Source organism: Catharus ustulatus, chromosome 37, assembly GCF_009819885.2.
Source record: "Catharus ustulatus isolate bCatUst1 chromosome 37, bCatUst1.pri.v2, whole genome shotgun sequence".
Classification (NCBI taxonomy): domain Eukaryota; kingdom Metazoa; phylum Chordata; class Aves; order Passeriformes; family Turdidae; genus Catharus; species Catharus ustulatus.
In genome coordinates this window covers 1,248,448-1,268,339 of record NC_046257.1, presented here as the reverse complement: position 1 = coordinate 1,268,339, position 19,892 = coordinate 1,248,448, and the positions used below count along the sequence as shown (strand labels likewise).

General features: G+C 56.4%; 1 protein-coding gene across 1 annotated transcript; it reads right to left on the bottom strand.

The window, feature by feature from the left end:
- Window positions 1–1,928: 1,928 nt before the first annotated feature.
- Window positions 1,929–19,097, bottom strand: LOC117009911 (ephrin type-B receptor 3-like; the record flags this gene model as incomplete). Its single annotated transcript, XM_033084266.2, has 6 exons — window positions 1,929–2,210; window positions 6,557–6,706; window positions 8,784–9,002; window positions 14,298–14,536; window positions 17,790–17,903; window positions 19,037–19,097. Coding segments are annotated over 6 exons (1,065 nt in total), but the record flags the coding sequence as incomplete, so codon positions are not given.
- Between the last annotated feature and the right edge of the window lie 795 nt (window positions 19,098–19,892).

Below are 19,892 nucleotides of genomic sequence, written 5' to 3'. Positions count from 1 at the left end.
GCTGAGACCCCTCCCCATCAATCCAGGTGTGCTGAGACCCCTCCCATCAATCCAGGTGTGCTCAGACCCCTCCCCATAAATCCAGGTGTGCTCAGACCCCTCCCCATCAATCCAGGTGTGCTCAGACCCCTCCCATAAATCCAGGTGTGCTCAGACCCCTCCCCATCAATCCAGGTGTGCTGAGACCCCTCCCCATTATCCCAGGTGTGCTGAGACCCCTCCCATCCATCCAGGTGTGCTGGGACCCCTCCCCCATCAATCCAGGTGTGTTGAGACCCCTCCCTCAGGTGTGCTGAGACCCCTCCCCAGGTGCACTAGGACCCCTCCCATTAACTCAGGTGCACTCAGACCCCTCCCCAGGTGTGCTGAGACCCCTCCCCATAAATCCAGGTGTGCTCAGACCCCTCCCCATCAATCCAGGTGTGCTCAGACCCCTCCCATCAATCCAGGTGTGCTGAGACCCCTCCCCATTAATCCAGGTGTGCTGAGACCCCTCCCCATGAACTCAGGTGCACTCAGACCCCTCCCCAGGTGTGCTGAGACCCCTCCCATCAATCCAGGTGCACTCAGACCCCTCCCCATCAATCCAGGTGCGCTCAGACCCCTCTCCATTAATCCAGGTGTGCTGAGACCCCTCCCATCAATCCAGGTGTGCTCAGACCCCTCCCCATGAACTCAGGTACACTCAGACCCCTCCCCCAGGTGTGCTGAGACCCCTCCCATTAATCCAGGTGTGCTGAGACCCCTCCCCCAGGTGTGCTAAGACCCCTCCCCATCAATCCAGGTGTGCTCAGACCCCTCCCTCAGGTGTGCTCAGACCCCTCCCCATCAATCCAGGTGTGCTCAGACCCCTCCCCATCAATCCAGGTGTGCTCAGACCCCTCCCCAGGTGCACTCAGACCCCTCCCATTAATCCAGGTGTGCTGAGACCCCCCCCATCAATCCAGGTGTGCTCAGACCCCTCCCCATCAATCCAGGAGTGCTGAGACCCCTCCCATAAATCCAGGTGTGCTGAGACCCCTCCCCATCAACCCAGGTGTGCTGAGACCCCTCCCCATCAATCCAGGTGTGCTGAGACCCCTCCCCATCAATCCAGGTGTGCTCAGACCCCTCCCCAGGTGCACTCAGACCCCTCCCCATCAATCCAGGTGTGCTGAGACCCCTCCCCATTAATCCAGGTGCACTCAGACCCCTCCCCATCAATCCAGGTGTGCTGAGACCCCTCCCCATCAATCCAGGTGTGCTGAGACCCCTCCCCATTAACCCAGGTGCACTCAGACCCCTCCCCCAGGTGTGCTCAGACCCCTCCCCATCAATCCAGGTGTGCTGAGACCCCTCCCCATTAATCCAGGTGTGCTGAGACCCCTCCCATCAATCCAGGTGTGATGAGACCCCTCCCCATCAGTCCAGGTGTGCTGAGACCTCTCCCATTAATCCAGGTGTGCTCAGACCCCTCCCTCAGGTGTGCTGAGACCCCTCCCCATCAATCCAGGTGTGCTCAGACCCCTCCCCATTAATCCAGGTGTGCTCAGACCCCTCCCCAGGTGTGCTGAGACCCCTCCCCATCAATCCAGGTGTGCTGGGACCCCTCCCCATCAACCCAGGTGTGCTCAGACCCCTCCCCAGGTGCACTCAGACCCCTCCCATTAACCCAGGTGTGCTGAGACCCCTCCCCATGAATCCAGGTGCGCTCAGACCCTTCCTCCAGGTGCACTCAGACCCCTCCCCATCAATTCAGGTACACTCAGACCCCTCCCCATTAACTCAGGTGCACTCAGACCCTCCCCCAGGTGTGCTCAGACCCCTCCCCATGAACTCAGGTGCACTCAGACCCCTCCCCATTAACTCAGGTGCGCTCAGACCCCTCCCCATCAATCCAGGTGTGCTCAGACCCCTCCCCAGGTGCACTCAGACCCCTCCCCACCAACTCAGGTGCACTCAGACCCCTCCCCATCGCTCCAGGTGCACTCACACCCCTCCCCCAGGCGCGCCCACCCCCCCCACACCTGTCCCCACCTGCGGGGGTCCGGGCCGGGCGCGCGGAGGCTCTCGGGGCGGCGCATGAGGCGGTCGAGGGCGCGCACCAGGTGAGGGAAGGTGGGGCGGGCGCCGCGCTCGCGCTGCCAGCACTGCAGCATCAGGCGGTGCAGCGGTGGCGGGCAGCGCGGCGGCGGCGGCAGGCGGTAATCCTGCTCGATGGCGTTGATCACCTGGGCAGGTAAGGGACAGGTGAGGGGACAGGACATTGATAATGATCCTGCTCGATGGCGTTGATCACCTGGACAGGTGAGGGACAGGTGAGGGTTAGACATTGATATCGATCCTGCTCGATGGCGTTGATCACCTGGGACAGGTGAGGGACAGGTGAGGGTTAGACACTGATAATGATCCTGCTCGATGGCGTTGATCGCCTGGGACAGGTAAAGGGGACAGGTGAGGGGACAGGACATTGATAATGATCCTACTCGATGGCGTTGATCACCTGGGACAGGTAAGGGACAGGTGAGGGGACAGGTGAGGGTTAGAGATTGATAATGATCCTGCTCGATGGCGTTGATCACCTGGGACAGGTGAGGGACAGGTGAGGGACAGGTGAGGGACAGGTGGGGGACAGGTGAGGGACAGGTGAGGGACAGGTGAGGGACAGGACACTGATAATGATCCTGCTCGATGGCGTTGATCACCTGGGACAGGTGAGGGACAGGTGAGGGACAGGTGAGGGGACAGGTGAGGGGACAGGTGAGGGACAGGTGAGGGACAGGACATTGATAATGATCCTGCTCGATGGCGTTGATCACCTGGGCAGGTAAGGGGGGACAGGTGAGGGGACAGGACATTGATAATGATCCTGCTCGATGGCGTTGATCACCTGCACAGGTAAACAGGGACAGGTGAGGGACAGGTGAGGGTTAGACATTGATATCGATCCTGCTCGATGGCGTTGATCACCTGGGCAGGTAAGGGACAGGTGAGGGGACAGGACACTGATAACGATCCTGCTCGATGGCGTTGATCACCTGGACAGGTAAAGGGGACAGGTGAGGGTTAGACATTGATAACGATCCTGCTCGATGGCGTTGATCACCTGGGACAGGTAAAGGGGACAGGTGAGGGTTAGACATTGATAACGATCCTGCTCGATGGCGTTGATCACCTGGGACAGGTGAGGGACAGGTGAGGGACAGGTGAGGGTTAGACACTGATATCGATCCTGCTCGATGGCGTTGATCACCTGGGCAGGTAAGGGACAGGTGAGGGTTAGACATTGATATCGATCCTGCTCGATGGTGTTGATCACCTGCACAGGTGAGGGACAGGTGAGGGGACAGGACACTGATAATGATCCTGCTCGATGGCGTTGATCACCTGGGACAGGTGAGGGACAGGTGAGGGGACAGGACATTGATAACGATCCTGCTCGATGGCGTTGATCACCTGGGCAGGTAAAGAGGACAGGTGAGGCACAGGTGAGGGTTAGAGACACTGATAACGATCCTGCTCGATGGCATTGATCACCTGGGACAGGTGAGGGACAGGTGAGGGGACAGGTGAGGGACAGGCGAGGGTTAGAGACACTGATAATGATCCTGCTCGATGGCGTTGATCACCTGGGACAGGTAAGGGACAGGTGAGGGACAGGTGAGGGACAGGTGAGGGTTAGAGACACTGATAACGATCCTGCTCAATGGCGTTGATCACCTGGGACAGGTGAGGGACAGGTGAGGGTTAGAGACAGTGATAATGATCCTGCTCGATGGCGTTGATCACCTGGGCAGGTAAGGGGGGACAGGTGAGGGACAGGTGAGGGACAGGTGAGGGTTAGAGACACTGATAATGATCCTGCTCGATGGCGTTGATCACCTGGGACAGGTGAGGGGACAGGTGAGGGTTAGAGACACTGATAACGATCCTGCTCGATGGCGTTGATCACCTGGACAGGTGAGGCACAGGTGAGGCACAGGTGAGGGACAGGTGTGATTTTGGGGGCGCCATTTTTAGGATTTTGGTGATTTCAGGATGATTTTGGGGGCGCCATTTTGGGGTTTTTCAGGTGATTTTGAGGGCGCCATTTTTAGGATTTTGGTGATTTTGGGGTCCCAGATTTGGGTGATTTCGGGGTGATTTCGGGGTGATTTTTGGGGTGATTTCGGGGTGATTTTGGGGTGATTTTGGGGTTTTTTGGGTGTTTTTGAGGGCGCCATATTTAGGATTTTGGTGATTTTGGGGTCCCAGATTTTGGGATGATTTTTGGGTGATTTTGGGGTGATTTCGGGGGTGCCATTTTGGTGTTTTTTGGGGTGATTTTGGGGTGATTTTGGGGTGATTTTGGGGTCCCAGATGCGAGGTGACATTTGAGGATTTTGGGGTGATTTTGGGGGTGCCATTTTTGGGTTTTTGGTGGTTTTGGGGTCCCAGATTTTGGGTGATTTTGGGTGATTTCGGGGTGATTTTGGGATGGTTTTGGGGGCACCATTTGGGGATTTTGGGGTAAATTTGGGAGCGCCATTTTGGGGTTTTTGAGGTGATTTTGGGAGTGCCATTTTTAGGATTTTGGTGATTTTGGGGTGATTTGGGGGGCGCCATTTTGGGGTTTTGGGGGTGATTTTGGGGTCCCAGATTTTGGGTGATTTTGGGGTGATTTTGGGGTTTTTAGGGCCACTCACGTCCTGGTTGGACATGTCCCAGTAGGGCCGCAGGGTGACATTTGGGGATTTTGGTGAATTTGGGGTCCCAGATTTCGGGGTGATTTTGGGGTGATTCTGAGGGTGCCATTTTGGGTTTTTTGGGGTGTTTTTTGGGGCCACTCACGTCCTGGTTGGACATGTCCCAGTAGGGCCACAGGGTGACATTTGGGGATTTTGGGGGCGCCATTTTGGGGATTTTTGGGGTCCCAAACGTGAGGTGACAATTGAGGATTTTTCGGGGATTTTGGTGACTTTGGGGGTTCCATTCTGGGGTGATTTCGGGGTGATTTTGGGGTGATTCTGGGGGTGCCAATTGGGGTTTCTGAGGTGATTTTGAGGGCGCCATATTTAGGATTTTGGTGATTTTGAGGTCCCAGATTTTGGATGATTTCGGGGTGATTTTGGCTCGCCATTTTGGGGTGTTTTTGGGGTGTTTTTGGGATGTTTTTGGGATGTTTTTGGGGTGTTTTTGGTTACAGGGCGACATTTGGGGATTTTGGGGTCCCAGATTTTGGTTTTTTTGGGGTGATTTTGGGGTGATTTTGAGGTCCCAGATGCAAGGTGACATTTCAGGATTTTGGGTGATTTTGGGGTGATTTTTGGGGGGCCATTTTGGGATTTTTGGGGTGATTTTGAGGGTGCCATTTTTGGGTTTTTGGGGTGATTTTGAGGGCACCATATTTAGGATTTTGGTGATTTTGGGGTCCCAGATTTTGGGTGATTTTCGGGGTGATTTTGGGGGCACCATTTTGCAGTTTGTGGGGTGATTTTGGGGTTTTTTGGGTGTTTTTGAGGGCGCCATTTTTTTGATTTTGGTGATTTTGGGGTCCCAGATTTTGGGTGATTTTGGGGTCCCAGATTTTGGGTTTTTTGGGATGTTTTTGGGGTTTTTAGGGCCACTCACGTCCTGGTTGGACATGTCCCAGTAGGGCCGCAGGGTGACATTTGGGGATTTTGGGGGCGCCATATTTAGGATTTTGGTGATTTTGGGGTCCCAGATTTTGGGTTTTTTGGGGTGATTTTGGGGGTGCCATTGTGGGGTTTTTGGGGTGATATTGAGGTCCCCGATATTGGGTGATTTTGGGGTGATTTTGGGGTTTTTTGGGTGATATTGAAGGCGCCATTTTCAGGATTTTGGTGATTTTGGGGTCTCAGATTTTGGGCTGATTTCAGGGTGATTTTGGGGTGATTCTGGGGGTGCCATTTTGGGGATTTTGAGGTGATTTTGGGGGCGCCATTTTTAGGATATTGGTGAATTTGAGGTCCCAGATTTAGGGTGAATTTGGGGTGATTTTGGGGTGAATTCAGGGTGTTTTTTGGGGTGATTTTGGGGTGATTTTGGGGCCACTCACGTCCTGGTTGGACATGTCCCAGTAGGGCCGCAGGGTGACATTTGGGTGATTTTGGGGTGATTTTGGGTCGCCATTTTGGGGTGATTTTGGGGTGATTTTTGGGGTGGTTTTTGGGGTGGTTTTTGGGGTGATTTTGGGGGCGCCATTTTGGGATTTTTAGGGCGCCATTTTTTTTATTTTGGTGATTTTGGGGTCCCAGATTTTGGGTGATTTCAGGGTGTTTTTGGGGTGTTTTTTGGGGTGATTTTGGGGTGTTTTTTGGGTGTTTTTTTGGGTGATTTTGGGGTGTTTTTTGGGGTGTTTTTTGGGGTGATTTTTGGGGTGTTTTTGGGGCCACCCACGTCCTGGTTGGACATGTCCCAGTAGGGCCGCAGGGTGACGTTTTTGGGGGATTTTGGGGGCGCCATTTTTAGGATTTTGGTGATTTTGGGGTCCCAGATTTCGGGGTGATTTTGGGGTGATTTTGGGGTGCCATTTTGGGTTTTTTGGGATGTTTTTGGGGTGTTTTTGGCCACTCACGTCCTGGTTGGACATGTCCCAGTAGGGCCGCTCCCCGAAGCTCAGCACCTCCCACATGACGATCCCGTAGCTCCAGGCGTCGCTGGCCGAGGTGAACGTCCGGAACGCGATGGCCTCGGGCGCCGTCCAGCGGATCGGGATCTTCCCGCCCTGGGGGGGGGGGACCCCAAAAATAAACAGGTGAGACCCTCACACCTGTCCCCAGGTGAGTCCTAAGGTGAGTCCCGCACCAAGGAGCTGGTGTAGGTGGGGTCCCTGTCCCTGTCCCTGTCCCTGTCCCCATCCAGTCCAATGTTTGACACCTTGCACACAGGTGAGCCCCTCACACCTGTCCCCAGGTGAGTCCCCAGGTGAGTCCCCAGGTGTCTCACCAATGAGCTGGTGTAGGTGGGGTCGCTGTCCCTGTCCCCGTCCAGCGCCCGGGACAGCCCGAAGTCCGACACCTTGCACACCAGGTGAGACCCCAAACCCCTCACACCTGTACAGGTAAATCCTTCACTCCCCCACACCTGTCCCCAGGTGTGTCCCCAGGTGAGTCCCTCACCAATGAACTGGTGTAGGTGGGGTCGCTGTCCCTGTCCCCGTCCAGCGCCCGGGACAGCCCGAAGTCCGACACCTTGCACACCAGGTGAGACCCCAAACCCCTCACACCTGTACAGGTGAGCCCCCCACACCACACCTGTCCCCAGGTGAGTCCCTCACCAGCGAGCTGGTGTACGTGGGGTCGCTGTCCCTGTCACCATCCAACCCAAAATCGCACACCTTGCACACAGGTGAGCCCCTCACACCTGTACAGGTGAGCCCCCCACACCTGCCCCCAGGTGAGTCCCCAGGTGAGTCCCTCACCAGTGAGCTGGTGTAGGTGGGGTCGCTGTCCCTGTCCTTGTCCCTGTCCCTGTCCAGCCCAATGTTTGACACCTTGCACACCAGGTGAGACCCCAAACCCCTCACACCTGTACAGGTGAGCCCCCCACATCTGTCCCCAGGTGAGTCCCCAGGTGAGTCCCCAGGTGAGTCCCCAGGTGAGTCCCCAGGTGAGTCCCTCACCAGCGAGCTGGTGTAGGTGGGGTCGCTGTCCCTGTCCCTGAAATCGCACACCTTGCACACAGGTGAGCCCCTCACACCTGTACAGGTAAATCCTTCACTCTCCTCACACCTGTCCCCAGGTGAGTCCCCAGGTGAGTCTCAGAGTCTCACCAATGAACTGGTGTAGGTGGGGTCACTGTCCCTGTCCCCGTCCAGCCCAATGTTTGACACCTTGCACACAGGTGAGACCCTGCACACCTGTACAGGTGAGCCCCTCACACCTGTCCCCAGGTGAGTCCCCAGGTGTCTCACCAGCGAGCTGGTGTAGGTGGGGTCGCTGTCCCTGTCCCTGTCCCCGTCCCTGTCCAGCCCAATGTTTGATACCTTGCACACAGGTGAGCCCCTCACACCTGTACAGGTGAGCCCCCCACACCACACCTGTCCCCAGGTGTCTCACCAGCGAGCTGGTGTAGGTGGGGTCGCTGTCCCTGAAATCCCACACCTTGCACACAGGTGAGCCCCTCACACCTGTACAGGTAAATCCTTCACTCCCCACACCTGTCCCCAGGTGAGTCCCTCACCAATGAACTGGTGTAGGTGGGGTCGCTATCCCTGTCCCTGAAATCGCACAGCTTGCACACAGGTGAGACCCTCACACCTGTACAGGTAAATCCTTCACTTCCTTCACACCTGTCCCCAGGTGAGTCCCCAGGTGAGTCCCTCACCAGCGAGCTGGTGTAGGTGGGGTCGCTGTCCCTGTCCCCGTCCAGCGCCCGGGACAGCCCGAAGTCCGACACCTTGCACACCAGGTGAGACCCCAAACCCCTCACACCTGTACAGGTGAGTCCCCCACACCTGTCCCCAGGTGAGTCCCCAGGTGAGTCCCTCACCAATGAGCTGGTGTAGGTGGGGTCGCTGTCCCTGTCCCTGAAATCCCACACCTTGCACACAGGTGAGACCCCAAACCCCCTCACACCTGTACAGGTAAATCCTTCACTCCCCTCACACCTGTCCCCAGGTGAGTCCCCAGGTGAGCCCCTCACCAGTGAGCTGGTGTAGGTGGGGTCGCTGTCCCTGTCCCCGTCCAGCGCCCGGGACAGCCCGAAGTCCGACACCTTGCACACCAGGTGAGACCCCAAACCCCTCACACCTGTACAGGTGAGTCCCCAGGTGAGTCCCCAGGTGTGTCTCAGGGTCTCACCAGCGAGCTGGTGTAGGTGGGGTCGCTGTCCCTGTCCCCGTCCAGCGCCCGGGACAGCCCGAAGTCCGACACCTTGCACACCAGGTGCGCGTCCACCAGGATGTTCCTCGCGGCGAGGTCGCGGTGAACGAACCCGGCCTCGGCCAGGTAGCGCATCCCGGCCGCGATCCCGCGCAGCATGGACACGAGTTGGAGGGGGGACAGGGTGCCCTCGCGGCCCTGGGGACATTGGGGACAGTGAGGGGACAATGAGGGGACACCAGCTGGAGCGGGGACAGGGTCCCCTCCCGGCCCTGGGGACATGGGGGACATTGGGGACATGGGGACAGGGTGCCCTCCCGGCCCTGGGGACATTGGGGACATGGGGACAGTGAGGGACACAGGGACAGTGAGGGGACATTGGGGACATGGGGACATTGGGGACATGGGGACAGTGAGGGGACAGTGAGGGGACAGTGAGGGGACAGTGAGGGGACACCAGCTGGAGCGGGGACAGGGTGCCCTCACGGCCCTGGGGACATTGGGACATTGGGGACATTGGGGACATGGGGACAGTGAGGGGACAGTGAGGGGACATGGGGACAGTGAGGGGACAGTGAGGGGACAGTGAGGGGACACTGAGGGGACACGAGCTGGAGCGGGGACAGGGTGCCCTCGTGGCCCTGGGGACATTGAGGGAACAGTGAGGGGACAGTGAGGGGACAATGAGGGGACAGTGAGGGGACACAGGGACACAGGGACAGTGAGGGGACATTGGGGACATGGGGACAGTGAGGGACACAGGGACACCAGCTGGAGCGGGGACAGTGTCCCCTCACGGCCCTGGGGACATGGGGACATGGGGATAGTGAGGGGACAGTGAGGGGACACGAGCTGGAGCGGGGACAGGGTGCCCTCGCGGCCCTGGGGACATGGGGACAGTGAGGGGACATTGGGGACATGGGGACAGTGAGGGGACACCAGCTGGAGGGGGGACAGGGTCCCCTCCCGGCCCTGGGGACATGGGGACATTGGGGACAGTGAGGGGACACCAGCTGGAGGGGGGACAGGGTCCCCTCCCGGCCCTGGGGACATGGGGACAGTGAGGGGACAGTGAGGGGACATTGAGGGGACAGTGAGGGGACAGTGAGGGGACACGAGTTGGAGCGGGGACAGGGTGCCCTCCCGGCCCTGGGGACATGGGGACAGTGAGGGGACACCAGCTGGAGCGGGGACAGTGTCCCCTCCCGGCCCTGGGGACATGGGGACATTGGGGACATTGAGGGGACACGAGCTGGAGCGGGGACAGGGTCCCCTCGCGGCCCTGGGGACATGGGGACAGTGAGGGGACATGGGGACATTGGGGACAGTGAGGGACACAGGGCCACCAGCTGGAGCGGGGACAGGGTCCCCTCGCGGCCCTGGGGACATGGGGACATTGGGGACAGTGAGGGGACAGTGAGGGGACAGTGAGGGGACACGAGTTGGAGCGGGGACAGGGTGCCCTCACGGCCCTGGGGACATTGGGGACATTGGGGACATTGGGGACAGTGAGGGGACAGTGAGGGGACACGAGCTGGAGCGGGGACAGTGTCCCCTCCCGGCCCTGGGGACATTGGGGACATTGGGGACAGTGAGGGGACAGTGAGGGGACATGGGGACAGTGAGGGGCACAGGGGACATTGGGGACAGTGAGGGGACATTGGGGACAGTGAGGGGACACCAGCTGGAGCGGGGACAGGGTCCCGTCCCGGCCCTGGGGACATTGGGGACAGTGAGGGGACACAGGGACAGTGAGGGACATTGGGGACATGGGGACAGTGAGGGGACAGTGAGAGGACACCAGCTGGAGCGGGGACAGGGTGCCCTCGCGGCCCTGGGGACATTGGGGACAGTGAGGGGACACAGGGACAGTGAGGGACATTGGGGACATGGGGACAGTGAGGGGACAGTGAGAGGACACCAGCTGGAGAGGGGACAGGGTGCCCTCCCGGCCCTGGGGACATTGGGGACATGGGGACAGTGAGGGGACATGGGGACAGTGAGGGGACAGTGAGGGGACACCAGCTGGAGGGGGGACAGTGTCCCCTCACAGCCCTGGGGACATTGGGGACATGGGGACAGTGAGGGGACACCAGCTGGAGCGGGGACAGGGTGCCCTCCCGGCCCTGGGGATGTTGGGACAGAGAGGGGACAGTGAGGGGACAGTGAGGGACACAGGGACAGTGAGGGGACAGTGAGGGGACACAGGGACACAGGGGACAGTGAGGGGACAGTGAGGGGACAGTGAGGGGACACGAGCTGGAGCGGGGACAGGGTGCCCTCATGGCCCTGGGGACATTGGGGACATTGGGGACATTGAGGGGACACAGGGGCCACGAGTTGGAGGGGGGACAATGTCCCCTCACGGCCCTGGGGACATTGGGGACATGGGGACAGTGAGGGGACATGGGGACAGTGAGGGGACACGAGTTGGAGGGGGGACAGGGTCCTCTCACGGCCCTGGGGACATGGGGACAGCGAGGGGACATGGGGACATTGGGGACATTGGGGACATTGGGGACATGGGGACAGTGTCCCCTCCCGGCCCTGGGGACATTGGGGACATGGGGACAATGAGGGGACATTGGGGACATGGGGACAGGGTGCCCTCACGGCCCTGGGGACATGGGGACATTGGGGACAGTGAGGGGACACAGGGGACACCAGCTGGAGGGGTGGCAGTGTCCCCTCCCGGCCCTGGGGACATTGGGGACAGTGAGGGGACAGTGAGGGGACAGTGAGGGACAGTCCCCGTGTGGGTGTGGCCTGGGGGAGGTGCTGAGTGACCAATGTCCCCAAATCCCCCAAATCCCCCGAATGTCCCCAATGTCCCCAAGGTGTCCCCAATGTCCCCAAGGTGTCCCCAGTGTCCCCAATCCCCTGGATGTCCCCAATGACTCCAAATCCCCCAAATGTTCCCAATACCCCCAATGTCCCCAACGTGTCCCCAATGACCCCAATCCCCAAAATCCCCCAAATCCCCTGGATGTCCCCAATCCCCTGGATGTCCCCAAGGTCCCCAAGGTGTCCCCAAGGTGTCCCCAATGTCCCCAAGGTGTCCCCACCCTGAGGAAGGCGTCGAGGGCGCCGTGCAGCAGGAACTCGGTGACGATCATGGCGCCGCCGCCGACGCCCCAAAATCCCCAAAATCCCCCAAAATCCCCCAAATCCCAGGATGTCCCCAATCCCCAGGATGTCCCCAAGGTGTCCCCAATGTCCCCAATGTCCTCAATGTCCCCAAGGCGTCCCCAATGTCCCCAAGGTGTCCCCAATCCCCTGGATGTCGTCAATGACTCCAAATCCCCCAAATGTCCCCAACGTGTCCCCAATGACCCCAATCCCCAAAATCCCCCAAATGTCCCCAAATCCTCCCAATGTCCCCAATGTCCTGGATGTCCCCAAGGTGTCCCCAATGTCCCCAAGGTGTCCCCACCCTGAGGAAGGCGTCCAGGGCGCCGTGCAGCAGGAACTCGGTGACGATCATGGCGCCGCCGCCGACGCCCCAAAATCCCCCAAAATCCCCCAAAATGTCCCCAAATCCCCCCAAATCCCCCGAATCCCCTGGATGTCCCCAATCTCTCAAGGTCCCCAAAGTGTCCCCAATGTCCCCAAGGTGTCCGCAATGTCCCCAATCCCCTGGATGTCCCCAATGACTCCAAATCCCCCAAATGTCCCCAACGTGTCCCCAATGACCCCAATCCCCAAAATCCCCCAAATGTCCCCAATCCCCCCAAATCTGCACTATCCCCCGGATGTCCCCAAGGTGTCCCCAATGTCCCCAAGGTGTCCCCAATGTCCCCAATCCCCTGGATGTCCCCAATGACTCCAAATCCCCCAAATGTCCCCAACGTCTCCAATCCTTCCAAATCCCGCTGATGTCCCCAAATGTCCCCAAATCCCCCAAATGACCCCAATCCCCTGGATGTCCCCAATGTCCCCAAGGTGTCCCCAATCCCCTGGACGTCCCCAAGGTCCCCAAGGTGTCCCCAATGTCCCCAATCCCCTGGATGTCCCCAATGACTCCAAATCCCCCAAAATGTCCCCAACGTCTCCAATCCTCCCAAATCCCCCGATGTCCCCAAATGTCCCCAAATCCCCCAAGTCCCCGAAATCCCCTGGATGTCCCCAAGGTCCCCAAGGTGTCCCCAATGTCCCCAAGGTGTCCCCACCCTGAGGAAGGCGTCCAGGGCGCCGTGCAGCAGGAACTCGGTGACGATCATGGCGCCGCCGCCGACGCCCCAAAATCCCCCAAAATCCCCCAAATCCCCCAAATGTCCCCAATGCCCTGGATGTCCCCAAGGTGTCCCCAATGTCCCCAAGGTGTCCCCAGTGTCCCCAATGTCCCCAAGGTGTCCCCAATCCCCTGGATGTCGTCAATGACTCCAAATCCCCCAAATGTCCCCAACGTGTCCCCAATGACCCCAATCCCCAAAATCCCCCCAAATCCCCTGAATGTCCCCAATCCCCTGGATGTCCCCAATGTCCCCAATGTCCCCAAGGTGTCCCCAGTGTCCCCAAGGTGTCCCCACCCTGAGGAAGGCGTCGAGGGCGCCGTGCAGCAGGAACTCGGTGACGATCATGGCGCCACCGACCACACCCCAAAATCCCCCAAAATCCACCAAAATCCCCCAAATCCCCCCAATGTCCCCAATGTCCCCAAATCCCCTGGATGTCCTCAAGGTGTCCCCAATGTCCCCAAATGTCCCCAATGTCCCCAATCCCCCGGATGTCCCCAATGTCCCCAATGTCCCCAAGGTGTCCCCAATGTCCCCAATCCCCTGGATGTCCCCAATGTCCCCAAGTCCTCCAAATGTTCCCAACGTCTCCAAGGTGTCCCCAATGACCCCAATCCCCAAAATCCCCCCCAATCCCCTGGATGTCCCCAATCCCCCAAGTGTCCCCAATGTCCCCAAGGTGTCCCCAACATCCCCAAGGTGTCCCCAAGGTGTCCCCACCCTGAGGAAGGCGTCCAGGGCGCCGTGCAGCAGGAACTCGGTGACGATCATGGCCCCGCCGACCACACCCCAAAATCCCCCAAAATCCCCCAAATGTCCCCAAATCCCCCAAATCTCCTCAATGTCCTCAATGCCCTGGATGTCCCCAAGGTGTCCCCAATGTCCCCAAGGTGTCCCCACCCTGAGGAAGGCGTCGAGGGCGCCGTGCAGCAGGAACTCGGTGACGATCATGGCGCCGCCGACCACGCCCCAAAATCCCCCAAAATCCCCCAATGTCCCCAAATCCCCTGGATGTCCCCAATCCCCTGGATGTCCCCAATGTCCCCAAGGTGTCCCCAATGTCCCCAATGTCCCCAAGGTGTCCCCAGTGTCCCCAATCCCCTGGATGTCCCCAATGACTCCAAATCCCCCAAATGTCCCCAATGTCCCAAATCCTCCCAAATCCCGCCAATGTCCCAAGGTGTCCCCAATTCCCCCAAATCTGCACAATCCCCTGGATGTCCCCAAGGTGTCCCCAGTGTCCCCAAGGTGTCCCCACCCTGAGGAAGGCGTCGAGGGCGCCGTGCAGCAGGAACTCGGTGACGATCATGGCGCCACCGACGACGCCGCGCAGCCGCACCACGTTGGGGTGCCGGAACTGCCCCATGCGCGCGGCCTCGCGCAGGAACTCCCGGCGCTGCCGCTCGCCCGCGCCGCCCTTGAGCGTCTTCACCGCCACCTCGGCCTCGGGCTGGCCCGGCAGGGACAGGCGCCCGCGCCACACCTCGCCGAACTCACCTGGGGACAGGTGGGGTTCACCTGTGAGACTCGAAATCCCAAAAAACAACACCCAAATCTACCAGGAATGGAATAAACCTACACAAAACTGAGAGAAAACGCTCCAAACCCACCCAAAACCTGCCTAAATCCACCCAAAATCCACCCAAAATTCAACTAAACCTGCCCCAAAACCGCCCACACCTCGCCGAACTCACCTGGGGACAGGTGGGGTTCACCTGTGACATCCCAAAATCCCAAAAAACCCTACCAGGAATGGAATAAATCCACCCAAAATCTGCCTAAATCCACCCAAAATCCACATAAACCTACATAAAATCTGCCTAAAACCACCCAAAACCCAACTAAACTCACCCAAAATTCACCCACACCTCACTAAACTCACCTGGGGACAGGTGAGACACCTGTGAGACTCGAAATCCCAAAAAACCTCCCAGAAATGAAATGAATCCACCCAAAATCCAACTAAACCGACCCAAAATCTGCCTAAATCCACCCAAAATCCACCCCAAAACCAACCACACCTCGCCGAACTCACCTGGGGACAGGTGGGGTTCACCTGTGAGACTCGAAATACCAAAAAAGCCCTACCAGGAATGGAATAAATCCACACAAAATCCAACTAAACCGACCCAAAACCCACATAAATCCACCCAAAATCCACCCCAAAACTGCCCACACCTCGCCAAACTCACCTGGGGACAGGTGAGACACCTGTGTGATCCCAAATCCAAAAAAACAACAACAAAACCTACCAGGAATTAAATAAATCTACCCAAAATCCACATAAAACTATCCAAAACCTGACTAAATCCACCCAAAACCTGCCTAAATCCACTCAAAATCCAACCCAAAACTGCCCACACCTCGCCGAACTCACCTGGGACAGGTGGGGTTTACCTGTGAGACTCGAAATCCCAAAAAACAACAACAAAGCCTACCAGAAATGAAATAAACCTACCCAAAATCGACATAAACTGACCCAAAATCTGCCTAAATCCACCCAAAACCCAACTAGACTCACCCAAAATCCTCCCACACCTCGCCGAACTCACCTGGGGACAGGTGGGACACCTGTGAGATCCCAAAATCCCAAAAAACAGCACCAAAACCTACCAGGAATGGAATAAACCTACCCAAAACCCACATAAAACTACCTAAAATCTGCCTAAATCCACCCACAATCCACCCCAAAACCGCCCACACCTCGCCGAACTCACCTGGGGACAGGTGAGACACCTGTGAGATCCCAAAACCCCAAAAACCCTACCAGGAATGGAATAAACCTACACAAAACTGAGAGAAAACGCTCCAAACCCACCCAAAACCTGCCTAAATCCACTCAAAATCCACCCAAAATTCAACTAAACCCGCCCCAAAACCGCCCACACCTCACTGAACTCACCTGGGGACAGGTGGGACACCTGTGAGACTCGAAATCCCAAAAAAAAACCTACCAGGAATGGAATAAATCCACCCAAAACTCAACTAAATCCACCCAAAACCTGCCTAGATCCACCCAAAATTCAACTAAACCTGCCCCAAAACCGCCCACACCTCGCCAAACTCACCTGGGGACAGGTGGGACACCTGTGAGATCCCAAATCCCAAAAAACAACAACAAAACCTACCAGGAATGGAATAAATCCACCCCAAACCTGCCTAAATACCCCCAAAATCTTCCTAAATCTACCTAAAATCCACCCCAAAACCGCCCACACCTCGCCAAACTCACCTGGGGACAGGTGGGGTTCACCTGTGAGATCCCAAAATCCCAAAAAAAACAGCACCAAAATCTACCAGAACTTGAATAAACCTACCCAAAATCCACATAAAACGATCCAAAATCTGCCTAAATCCACCCAAAATCCGCCCCAAAACCGCCCACACCTCGCCGAACTCACCTGGGGACAGGTGGGGTTCACCTGTGAGACCCCAAATCCCAAAAAACCTACCAGGAATGGAATAAATCCACACAAAACCTGCCTAAAACCTGCCTAAAAACACCCAAAAACCAAATAAACTCACCCAAAATCCGCCCCAAAACCGCCCACACCTCGCTGAACTCACCTGGGGACAGGTGGGGTTCACCTGTGAGACTCGAAATCCCAAAAAAAACAACAACAAAACCTACCAGAAATTAAATAAACCTACCCAAAATTCATATAAAACGATCCAAAATCTGCTGAAATCCACCCAAAATCCACCCCTAAACCGCCCACACCTCGCCGAACTCACCTGGGACAGGTGAGACACCTGTGAGATCCCAAAATCCCAAAAAACAACACCCAAACCTACCAGGAATTAAATAAATCTACCCAAAACCCACATAAAACTACCCAAAATCTGCCTAAAACCACCCAAAATCCAACTAAACTCACCCAAAATTCACCCACACCTCGCCGAACTCACCTGGGGACAGGTGGGGTTCACCTGTGAGACTCGAAAATCCCAAAAACCCTACCAGGAATGGAATAAATCCACCCAAAATCCACATAAAACTATCCAAAACCTGACTAAATCCACCCAAAATCTGCCCCAAAACCGCCCACACCTCGCTGAACTCACCTGGGGACAGGTGAGACACCTGTGTGATCCCAAATCCCAAAAAACAACACCCAAACCCACCAGGAATGGAATAAATCCACCCCAAAATCCCCCCAAAATCTGCCTAAATCCGCCCAAAATCCGCCCCAAAACCGCCCACACCTCGCCAAACTCACCTGGGGACAGGTGGGGTTCACCTGTGAGACTCGAAATCCCAAAAAATTACACCCAAATCTACCAGGAATGGAATAAACCTACACAAAACTGAGAGAAAACGCTCCAAACCCACCCAAAACCTGCCTAAATCCACCCAAAATCCACCCAAAATTCAACTAAACCCGCCCCAAAACCGCCCACACCTCGCCGAACTCACCTGGGGACAGGTGAGACACCTGTGAGATCCCAAAATCCCAAAAAACTACACCAAAACCTACCAGAAATGGAACAAACCTACCCAAAACCTGCCTAAAACCTACCTAAAACCACCCAAAAACCAAATAAACTCACCCAAAATCCACCCCAAAACCGCCCACACCTCGCCGAACTCACCTGGGGACAGGTGGGGTTCACCTGTGAGATCCCAAATCCCAAAAAACAGCACCAAAAATGAAATAAATCCCCCAAAAATCCCCCCAAAATCCCCAAAAATCGCCCCAAAATCCCCTGAAATCCCCCAAAATCTCCGGTTCCAGGTGTGCCGCCTCACCTGCGCCGATCACCTCCTCGATGGTGACGCAGGTGACGTCGATCTCCTGCGTGAAGTCCCTCAGCGCCACCTCGGGGTCCTCGTACGTCAGGGGGTCGATGTAGAGCTTCCCACCTGGGGGGCGGGGTCACCTGGGGCACCTGGGGCACCTGGGGGCACCTGGGGGCACCTGGGGGCACCCTGAGCTCACCTGGGCACACCTGGGGGCACCTGGGTGCACCTGGGCACACCTGGGGACACCTGGGGGCACCTGGGGGCACCTGGGCACACCTGGGATACACCTGGGGGCACCCTGAGCTCACCTGGGCACACCTGGGCACACCTGAGCTTACCTGGGGGTTACCTGAGCTCACCTGGGGGCACTTTGGGATCACCTGAACTCACCTCAGGGTTACCTGGGCACACCTGGGTGTCACCTGGATACACCTGGGAGGGCCTGGATACACCTGGGCACACCCTGAGCTCACCTGGGCACACCTGGGGGTCACCTGAGCTCACCTGGGCACACCCTGAGATCACCTGAGCTCACCTGGCAGTTACCTGGATACACCTGGGGGAACCTGGATACACCTGGGCACACCCTGAGTTCACCTGGGCACACCTGGGGACACCCTGAGATCACCTGGGGGAGCCTGGGCGCACCTGGGGGAACTTTGGGATCACCTGGGCTCACTTGAGGGTTACCTGGGCACACCTGGATACACCTGGGGGCACCCTGAGCTCACCTGGGGGGGTCTGGGGGCACCTGAGCTCACCTGGGCACACCTGGGCACACCTGAGCTCACCTGGGGGCACCCTGGATACACCTGAGCTCACCTGGGCGCACTCTGAGATCACCTGGGCTCACCTGGGGGTTACCTGAGGGTAGCTGGGAGGGGCCTGGATACACCTGGGGGCATCTGGGGGTTACCTGGGGGCACCTGAGCTCACCTGGGCACACCTGGGGGTTACCTGGGCACACCTGAGGAGGGCCTGGATACACCTGAGCTCACCTGAGCTCACCTGGGCACACCTGGGGTCACTTTGGGCTCACCTGGGGTCGTTTTTGGGATATTTCGGGGTATTTTTGTGATATTTTTCGGATATTTTGGGTCATTTTTTGATATTTTTGGGTCTTTTTTTAATATTTTTGGGGTATTTTTTGGACATTTTGGGTTTTTTTGGGTCAGTTTTGGGTCATTTTGGGTTATTTTGGATAATTTTGGGTTATTTTTTGTTATTTTTGGGTATTTTGGGTTATTCCTTACCGGGGCTCTGGCGCTGCCGTTTTCTCTCCGCCCGGAGCCGCCCCCGCCTGCGGGAGACCCAAAAACACCCGAAATAAACCCAAAATAAACCCAAAATAAAACCAAAATCAACCCCAAAAACACCCGAAATAAACCCAAAATAAACCCAAAAACTGCCCAAAATAAACTCAAAATAAACCCAAAATAAACCCAAAATAAATCAAAATAAACCCAAAATAAACCCAAAATAAACCCAAAATAAACCCAAAATAAACCCAAAATAAACCCAAAAACCGCTCAAAATAAACCCAAAATAAACCCAAAAAACTACCCAAAAAACCCCAAAAACTGCCCAAAATAAACCCAAAAAACACCCCAAAACCACCCGAAATAAATCCAAAATAAACCCAAAAATAAACTCAAAATAAACCCAAAAACCACCCAAAATAAACCCAAAATAAACCCGAAATAAATCAAAATAAACCCAAAATAAACCCCAAAAAATACCCAAAATTAAACACAAAAATTATCCCAAAAATAAACCCAAAATAAACCCAAATCAAACCCAAAATAAACACAAAATAAACCCCAAAATAAACCCAAAAAACCCCAAAATAAACCCAAATTCATCCCAAAATAAACCCAAAATAAACCCAAAATTCATCCCTAAATAAACCCAAAAACTGCCCAAAATAAACCCCAAAAAAACCCCAAAATTCACCCAAAAAACCCCAAAATAAACCCCAAAATAAACCCCAAATTCATCCAAAATTCACCCCAAATAAACCCAAAAAACTGCCCAAAATAAACCCAAAATAAACCCAAAATTCACCCGAAATAAACCCAAAAAACTGCCCAAAATCAACCCCAAATAAAC